The 10402-nt window shown below is 34.5% G+C and overlaps 1 protein-coding gene across 1 annotated transcript; it reads right to left on the minus strand.

Moving 5' to 3' along the window:
• Positions 1–1082: 1082 nt before the first annotated feature.
• On the minus strand, positions 1083–9893 carry LOC128998790 (cytochrome c oxidase subunit NDUFA4). Its single transcript, XM_054425148.1, has 3 exons — positions 9725–9893; positions 2554–2700; positions 1083–1271 (listed from the first exon to the last, which is right to left on the minus strand). Exons 1-3 carry the CDS (start codon positions 9770–9772, stop codon positions 1215–1217), a joined length of 252 nt encoding a protein of 83 aa, XP_054281123.1. The 5' UTR covers positions 9773–9893; the 3' UTR covers positions 1083–1214.
• Between the last annotated feature and the right edge of the window lie 509 nt (positions 9894–10402).

Below are 10402 nucleotides of genomic sequence, written 5' to 3' on the forward strand. Positions count from 1 at the left end.
AACGAGATTGAACTAAAAATGTATCTTTATTATAAAACATGCCTCAAAATTGTCAAGGGCACCACATAGGCAAACATGTACCTTGTTAAAGGGGTCAGAGGGAAAGGCCTTTCCTCCCTATAAATTTGTGTATAAAATGCCTAATAGTTGTTTACGCAACGATTGCGTAAAGATAGTGTTAACGACACAAGTAGAAATTTAAGATACGAGCCTTCTACGAGTGTCATTAAGTAAGACTATTTACGCGAGATGCGTACACTACTTTACCTATGACAGTTTTTAATTACTAACAATCACTACTCATTACCTCTAAGAGAGGTTATGTTTTCGTTTATAACCTCTCAGTGCCACTGACCTAAATCATTGTACCAAACACTAATTGCACCACTCAGTAACAATAAAATTGTTCTATAGACATCCCAAGAACAAAACAACCTGCGCAGAAACGAAAAGATCACATGGTTCACGCCTGTAGGTGGGGCTTACCCTTCAAACCTGCGCGGCTCGAAATGGCCCAGGGTTCTTTTGTTTCTGGTATATTAAACAACTGATTAGTTGACGTTCGATGCATTACAGTTTTACTTCTCTCTCAATCCTTGAACCTCATTGGTCCGTTACTTGTGTCGTTAAGTAAGTAAACACTGCTGTTAAGTGAATCTTTTCAATTCTAAGAAACAAAGTGAAACGGCTACTTAAAAAAACGGTTGTTTTCCATCACAATTAGTAAGAACAAGGTTTGGCTGAAAGTAATGTTAGAAGTAAAAGGTTAATTTATTCTTTGTAAGTCTTCAGAGTTTTCACTTACCATCCATCATTTTCATTATGAATTCTTAGACCTTTTGAAAATAATGGGCAAAATTATAATATATTTTGTTTAAAAAAACTTAAATTTTACTGTCACAATATTCATATTTTTATTAATGTGATTATTCATATTGCAAATCCATGAAATTTTGCATTCATTAGACTCCCTGAACAATCGATTGACAATTGACATTCTTGCCAAAATTTATAGTAACTTAAGGAATTTTTGTTGTAATTTACGGACTTAAACCAGGAAATGAGGTAATAAAATACAACTGTACCAGTCGACTATTTTATTTAATATGTAAATATAATACAATATTCAGAAACAAGATTGGAAACTTTGACTCGTATCCTGGAATCATGTAATATGCAGGATTATTACGTTGACGACATAATTACTAAGCAGCCTAGTACTTGGGAGCTGGGCTTTCAAGTTTTGAGTAGTCAATGTTGGGAGAGTAGAACTGGAACAAACAAAATTGTTTTAGGATACCACAACTCAAAAAAATGTTTTTCTTTCTTAACGATTAAACAAAACAGATAAAATACAATAAAATGCAATTCATAATATGCGTTTCAGATTACTGTAACCAACCACAAATTATGAAAATACATTACATGAGATAGTTTAGTACTCCAAGTATCTCCTATGGTGTTTGTCTATTTTTGGAGCAACAGCTAAAATCAATTTAGATAAGATAGTAAAACATGAAAAAAAGAGCAGTGAGAGTAATACTCAAGACTAATTTTGATGACTCGGTGAAAGAGTACTTTGAACAGATAAACATTCTAACAAACTGTTTAGGGGCAATAGTCCTACATTCTTTATTCAATTTTAATTTTCAAATATAAAAAAAAACCTCATCTAATGTATCTAACCTACCGGAGCACAGATATGAAACAAAAGAAAAACATTCCAAAATAGGTAGGCTACAGATTAATCATTTGCTCGTACAATTTTGTTTAAATATTTCCCTAGAGAAATTAGAAACGAAAACGATCCAACAACATTTAAAACAAAACAAAGCCATTTCTTAATAGGCTAAACATGGCCATTTATTCTCTAGAAAGAAGAATTTTTCCCCCACCCTCAAGAATACTAGACATTAAGGAAACATATTTATAAAAAGAGTTGTACTTAAAATTGAAATTGATAAATGTTTGACACTATTCAAAGGCTGTATAATGTATGTAAAGAAATTAAAATAATTTCAAACGCAAACATAAATGGTTGCCATATGGGTAATATTTTTTTAGGTCATGATATTTTATGTCTTTCATAATATATTTGTTTTGACACACGGTATGTCCATAATTACAATTATAGAAAAAAAATAAAACTCCCTGACCTCCTTCTCTATAGTGAATGTAAAGCAAACAGGTGTTGTGTTCAAACCCTATTCAACTCCAGCCAGCTAAACCACACAAGACTAAGCTTAGTATGGATTGCTCATGTATAGGATTTGAACCTGTGCATGTAGAAAGACACTATTCTACACTCATCACTCATCAGTGTAACGTCTTATCCAGCTGAGCTACCATGCAGAACGCTGCTAATGCCGCTATAAGCACACTAGCGCTGGAAGGTTAGATTCAACTAACACCCCGAGCTATACTTGGGCTTATGATTAAAGTGTTAAAAAGAAAATGTGATCTTTCCAGTGACTTGCATGACCTCCTAGTAAAATCAGTGATTTCCGTAACCGGCAGACACCCTGTATCAAAGGATAAAGGAAGCCTAGATACCTTGTACTGAGAAGTCCTGTAGTCTTCCCATGGCTCAGGTTTGCTGGTCTTTGCCCATGAAACTTCAGGGTTCCTCAAAGCGAGGCGCAATAGGTAACCGATGGAGCCGACGGCACCAAGACCGACACAGGCAAACAGAGGGATTAGCTGAAACAACATATTAAATAGAGGGATAAGTGGTGAAACACACAAAGCACATCATTCAAAAATTGGAAAAAATTGGGCATTGTCATTCAAAAATGTCTTTGAAAAACAAAATCTTTAGGTACATAATTACAATGTTGTCACTGCCAATGTCTTGTTTTTAATAATACACAATTACAACAATACATAATCAAATGGAATATACAGGGCGATTCTAAATTATTGTTAAGACTTTTGAAACTCTTAAAATTAAAAACTATACAACCTATCATCACCGGGGGGAGAATAAATTGAAAGAGATTCTAAAATTTTGTTTGGCACCACTTTCGTAAACATAGTCGCTAAATTAGCCTCTGCAGACATTTTTAGATTTTAACTACGATTTTAAATTAATTCAACACCTTTACCTCTCTGAATATCAAAACTTCATACTTTAATTATAGTCAAAAGATTTAAGTAATACCACTAGGGGTCAATTTGTTCTATAATTTAACGCTAATTTATACGCCATTATTGTAAGCTGCGAGGGACATGGCTTCAAAAGAGCAGAAAGTGAATGTGAATTTGTGAAAACCCAGTCAGTAACATCAATTCAGCTGCTTTAAAAAAAATTTAACATTAGGCCCTATAGTTAACATTTAAAAATACCTTTAGAGGCTAATTTTGCAGCTATATAAACCAAGGGGGCGTCAAACTAAACTTCACAATCTCCTCTATCAATGGTTGGTTCTCGTCCCGTTATGATAGGTTGTATGGTTTTTCATTTAAAGAGTTTCAAAAGTGTAAAAACAATTTAGAATCACCTTGTGTAAGTGTTACATATATAGCCTATAATGTATTATATATAGTATATGTGATCATTGGTGATCTTGTGATCCAGTAGGCATAGTTAAATGTCTTCATACAAATAAATCAGCTGTGACGATGCCTCCCACCTCGCCTAGATCACATGACCCCGACCCGTTTCCGTTCTTCCCTCTCTCAACATCCACCCCTCTTGATTGCATCATCGTTGTCACAGTTTAGCAAAATGTAATCCGTTTATTTATTTACAATCCGACTACTTCCCTAGTTTAGATGGTGTCTCTGTTAAGGTACAATAGAGACACCACAGTAAGGTAAAATGACAGAGTGATTTTTTGTTTGAATAACAAGAACAAAGAAAACCATATACAACGATGAACAATAAAAATACTACAGGTCTAATGTTTTTAACAAGTATAGAGTGATTGCATTCCTATAATTTATAAACTAGGTAGTACTATTTAAAAGCTCAAAAATATTTTTTTTAAATTGATTGAAAATCTCAACTAATGGGATTATAGTTGTGGACAGGGTATCTCCGGACCAGGAAAAGGAGACCTACCTGCCTCGGCTATTGTGGAGTTGCCCGCCTGGCTGACCCTAATTAATGCTGCTTGGCTGCGCTCAACGAAAACAACAACTAGACACCCAATACCATAAACTTGAGTTAAGTTATTTACAAAAATCAATAATATTGATTATCATATAATGTTTTGTTTTAAATTGTCGATTATTTCGATACTAAATTTGATGTAAATCGGCCAAATTTGACCATTTGTGTCGCCAAACTAGTTTTTCTTTTAAAAACTATTTTTTAATAAAAAATGAAAATTGAATATAATTTCATCAAAGCGTGAGCATATGGAGGGATAACAAATATGCGTTTGTATGAATGTATTAACATTTTATTTCATCGTAAAATAAATAGATCGTTTGAATACAAATTTTAAAACATAATTTTTATCAATAACTTGATTGATACAAGTACTGTACAATATTTATACTGATTCTTAATTTATCAAAACGCAAAGGCACAAAGTACGACAAAAATCAACACGACATAAATTAAAACATAGATAGAGCAGAGTGTGAATTTTAATTTCAATAAAAATTGAATAAAACAGGTACTAAATTTAATATACAGTCCACTCTTGGTAATTCAAACACTTGATAATTCAAAACTTTCGATAATTCAAAATGAAGGCTCAGTCCCTAGAGAATCTCTCAATATTTCAAATTTTTACCATGCATTTTGATACACTCGGTATTTCAAAGTCCAAATAGAGGGCAGGTCAATTTGTAACACGCAGTAATTCAAAGTTTCGTCGAAAAAACACTCTATAATTCGAAGTAACTCAGTAATTCGAAGTTTCGTCGGTTAACACTCTTTAATTCGAAGTCATGCTGTAATTCGAAGTTTCGTCGAAAAAACACTCTATAAAACAAAGTCACGCAGTAATTCGAAGTTTAGTCGGCAAAACACTCTATAATTCGAAGTGATCTCTTCCTGTTATAACAGGAAACTATACAGTACAGTACATCCTGTTCCCATGGTAGGCTAGTGTTGGACGTTTTGATGTTTTTTTAGTTAGAGCAGTAGTCTGAGTTAGTTCGCTGACTTGTTTTTCTAAGTTGGCAATCCGATCTCTAGATTGCGCGACATCTCCTTGAGCACAAACGTAGTTGTCGACAGCTGATAGTTCAGCTATTGGTGAAATATAAAGCGCTAAATAACAGATTTCTTTGCAACTACAGTAACTGAAAAATAAGCCGTTGATTGTTTAAAAGTGTACTAAAATACGGTATGATGTTTTATTGTAACGTGCTGTACCTTTGTATGTATTAAACAAACAAACTCTCTGTAATTTGAATGGTTTATTTTTCTCCCGATAAATCGAACTCTTGATAATTCAAAACTCTTGATAATTCAAATTGATATGGTTGACCCACCAATTTCGAATTATCAAGAGTCTACTGTATAGGGTATTCTGTAACTTAGTTTAATGTAAAAGATTCACGGTTTAATGCATGCACTTCGAATTAAGAGTCCTTGGATGCTAGCGGTCATCTTTGATGATTTCAAACAGCGGTCGAAAGGTTATTTATAGTCAAAATTTTTTTTTTCAAATACCAAAGTGATTGTAATTTTAATATCCAATGCACTGTGAGGCCAGAAATTAAATTTTCTTTTTTAATTGTTGTCTGAGTTATAACCTAGGTATAACGTCTAGCCTCCAAGGACAATTAACTGGTGCCAGCAAATGGAAAGTACACGAGCTTTATTTTAACAAAAAACCCGCAATTTTTGATATTATTTGTAAACATTGTACGATAAATAAAGTTACATAGTATACTATTTATGATTTAAAAGCTTTCTTGGAACCAGCTATTCATTCAAACGAGCTATTTATTTTGGTTATGACGGAATAAAAAGTTAATACAATCATACATAGGCATTTTGTTATCCCTCCATATACTCACGCTTTATATTAAATTTCATTGTTTATTAAAAATTAGTTTTTAAAAGAAAAACTAGTTTGGCGGCACAAATGGTAAAAATTGGCCGATTTACATCAAATTTAGTATCAAAATAATCTACATTTTAAAACAAAACATTATATGATAATCAATATCAATAATTTTTGTAAATAACTTAACTTAAGTTTATGGTATTGGGTGTCTAGTTGTTGTTTTCGTTGAGCGCAGCCAAGCGACATTAATTAGGGTCGGTCGGGCGGGCAACTCCACAATAGCAGAGGCAGGTAGGTCTCCTTTTCCTGGTCCGGAGATACCCTGTCCACAACTATAGTAGCGCAACTAATTCCTTGACATGACACATTTAAAACATGGAACTACAAGTGTAAGCTATATATTTTGGGGCTCTAGTACATCTTTGGTAGTTCTTAGTACCATAGAAACTGTGGTTTATTATTACAAAACTAATAACAGAAAAAATTGAAAAAGTCAATAAGTTATATCATGAACAATGGTTGTTTGACCTTGACCTTCGTTTTACCATGATGCCAATTACAGCATCTTTCATACAAGACAAAATAATAACCAAACTTTTATAATTTAGCTGAAAACTGTGGCGGTCCCAGGATTTCATTTTGGGTGGGGGGTATGGAATATGCCCCAGAAAAAATGTGGAATTTTAAGCCTTAAAACACATTTTTATAAGTATTTGAGCTCTAAAATATGCTTAAGCAAATAGTATTTCAATGTTAGCTAATAAAATATAAAATATTTCGGGGAAGGGGGATATATCCCTTCCATCCCCCCTCCCCCGTGGAACCGCAACTGGCTGAAAATCATAAAGAAATCTTCCAGTAACATTTAGGCTACAAGGTACTGAACCACCATTAGGCTACTTAAACTGGCCAAGGCTAACTAACACCTTCCAGGTCGATGTTCTCAGCACCTTAGTAGGCCTACATCTAAAAAACTCGAAAATGGATACCGTTGTTCGAAACCTTCAGTGCTTTCAACCTGCAGTCTTAATTATGAGAATATTTTTTAGAGGGCCTACATGATAAAAAGGCATGGGTTGGATTCCCATCACACCTACAACACAAATGGGTTTGTACCACTTTCCCCAATAGCGTTTAAGTACTGGTACTTGCTCCTTTTTTAAAAATTAGGTACTCCTTAAAATGCAACTGGCATGATTAGAAAAAAAATATAAGTAGGTAAATTACAATTAGCATCTTCCCTGACACATGTTCTAAGATTATTTTTACATGTGCCATAAATATTGAAAAGTGTTACCCTTCAAAGTCATTGCCTGTAACATTAACAAATTAATTAGGCCTATTCATTGAAGCTAGATACAGCAACTGGATTGGAATTCTGACAAATCATTATCCATGTTCAGCTGAGTCCATGTTGTCTCAAAGTGGCATAGGTAGGCTATAAAAAATGACTGCAAGTTAAATCTAGAAGTGGCCAATATTAATAAAATATTTGAAAGGTGCAACAAAAGAGACAGGATGTAGGCCCAAGATACAGGGTGCAACTTAAATCCGAGATGACATCAGTAAATGCTAAACTCTTATGTTAGTTGTTGGGGTTAAATATAGGCCTAATTTACCAAATACCATTTTAGGGTAATTTGGAATGAATCATCAAAGGATAGCTTACATTTGATGGTGAAACATTCATTGGCGAAATTGTTTACATAAAAGAATGAGTTGGCAATGTCTACTTGAACTGGACCTAACATGTGTTTAAGACTCAGTTAAATGTTACCGTACTAGAAACATAATGCTAATCCTATTCATTCAAATATAGGTAGTAGACCATGTAGAACACCGAAGCCTATATAAAATAACGTAGAACCTAGATGACAAGACTCTCAAAGGATTATTAAATAAGATGACTTCTATCGAGGTATGCAGCACAGAGAAGTACAGTAGACTTCCTCTTATCCGGACTCCTCGGGACCTAGGCCAGTCCGGATAACAGGTTTTCCGGTTAAACCGACGTCCCCAAAAACTCATTAAAACGGACTGTTTACTGTGATATTCGACTTAAATTTAGGAGAGCATTGTATTTAGACACGTGATCACTGGTCTCAAATCTTTCCCACACGAGAACAGTCGTTTCAGTACTGCCAATCTAGTCCGGTTAAACCAATGTGCTGATAAAAATTGTCCGGTTAAACAGATGTCATTTCCGCCGAGTGTAGTCCGGTTAATCCGATGTCCGGTTAAAAGGTATCCGGATAAGAGAGAGTCTACTGTAAGATACATTCTGTCTAGCACAAGTCGCTGGTGACTAGAGTAAATTCTACTTATTGTTCCCTTCCGCTCTCCTTTTCCCCCTCGACGTCACATACTACAATGCTCGTGCTGTAGGAAGACCCTGTGCGCTACAGCTGCTGTGGAAAAATTGCATGTGGCCATCGCCGTTCGGGCTCTTCCTTGCTCGGTACGAATACATTTTCACCCCACCATACTAGAGCTAAAAGCACACGTTAGTCCCATAAGCTTGTGCTGTATCTTAGTTCTCCGTGTTTGCAGTAGGCCTAACATGTGATTCGGGCAAAAAATAAAAAAGGGATTTAAAAATGACACTTGTTATTGTTCAAGGTTGTTTGTTAACATAGTAGTAGTAGGCCTAGCCCTTATATTCTGGAATATGGATGACCACTAGGCCTACAAGCACATTGCTTGACAAAGCTTCATTCAGCTAACTTAGGCTACTATTTCAAATAGTACAAATACAGTCTGGAGGTAACATAAATCAACAATTCGGTACATTATATCCTAAACATTACCTCTTAAGTTAATCCAACCTAACTTCAAAAAACTTAATACAGTCACGAATCCACATAAGTTTAAGCCTGATCTATCTTCCTCACCTGCCTAAATAAGAACTGATTAGTTTACAATTATCAATGCTCAGTTGCATTTATAAATGCCTCTACCGCATTGTCGGCGTTTGTATTAAATAATTAACTTTTATTTAATGTTTACAGTGGTCTTAGATTCCTTCTCCTCTAGACTAACTTTTCCTTTCATTCCTTGATGTTTGTTTACACTTCGCAGTAATGAAAACAGAGACAAGCAGGCAAGAATTACAGTAACAAAATTAATAAAAACAAAAAGGGGTTAATTTAGTTTTTGTCTCTGCAGAAAGATTTTTACACCATTATTCTCAGGTGATATAGGCTATAGCCTAAATTAATATAGGTTCCCATCGTTAGGTACCTTACTATGAATAATTTTTTAGTTTTGATTTCATATAAAGAAAATCAGGCAGTTCACGCATAATTTGAAAAGTATCACATGATGAAAATTGCCTAGACCTTTAACTTAAGGCCTAAGTTACTAGGGTTTTCTGAAAATTTGATTGTGGCGGCATAGCATTTTCAGCACATGCTTATGTTATCGGTATTTGTTAGTTTATGAATTGAACATCAAATTTAGGATAACTTAAACAAGAAGTGACTTGTTATCTCACATGAGACTAGGCCAATTTTGACTTGATTATAACTTAAGTTATAGCACCTCTAAATCTTCATAGCCCAATCCTAACTTGACTTAAGGTATGGGGGAAAATTAAGGAGATAATCACTGATAATATTTGCATACAAAGATACAATAAAATGTTGAGGAAATATGTTAATGATTTCTAAAACATAGTTAGGCCATAGCCTGGTTCTAAAAATTCTTGCGTGTAGAATTTTTAGCATAAGGTAAAAAATAGTGATTACACTTACAGCTACGTGATGTTTCAAGCTCTTAAGAGTCAACCCTGTCATAACCATCTTGATTGATTATGGGACGATAAATTATTTGGAAACGAAACTCCAACCACTGTAGACTAATTTGTCCTTTTCTTAGTGAGCAGAAAACTCCAAGGAGACTGAATGACAGAGACAGTTACAGAGGAGAGAGAGAGGGCGCAGTTGGACATATGGTCGACTAAAATGGACGAATCGTCACGTACAACACCATCAGCTGTGGATAAAGACAGGTTTATTAAGAAGTCTATACTATATTGAATTATTAACAACAACAATTCTGTATCTGTGGAAGTTGAGTTGTTCGTGTGGATGGAAGTACCATTTGCTCATGCTTAATGGTAGATTAAACTAATGACTTGAGATGGTTCTAATATACATACTATATATACTATTTAAACTAATATACAGGATGAACAACTTAGCTGTGCCACCATTGGTATCTCAGAAACTATTAGATTTAGGGAGAACGTTAAATGGGGAACTTCAACTAGTTTTTAGTTACATTAAAAAAATATGAATTCCAATGTTTCAAAATGGCTGCCATTTTCAAATATGGCGGCTAACTTTAAAATTTCTTATGGAACACCTTAACAAAATCTAACGACGTAAAGCCCCCCACACACTACCAGACCAGACCTCCAGACCAGACCG

The sequence above is a fragment of the Macrosteles quadrilineatus genome, unplaced genomic scaffold (genome assembly GCF_028750875.1).
Source record: "Macrosteles quadrilineatus isolate MER2022 unplaced genomic scaffold, UCM_ALF_1.0 Scaffold_7__1_contigs__length_78375512, whole genome shotgun sequence".
Classification (NCBI taxonomy): Eukaryota; Metazoa; Arthropoda; class Insecta; order Hemiptera; family Cicadellidae; genus Macrosteles; species Macrosteles quadrilineatus.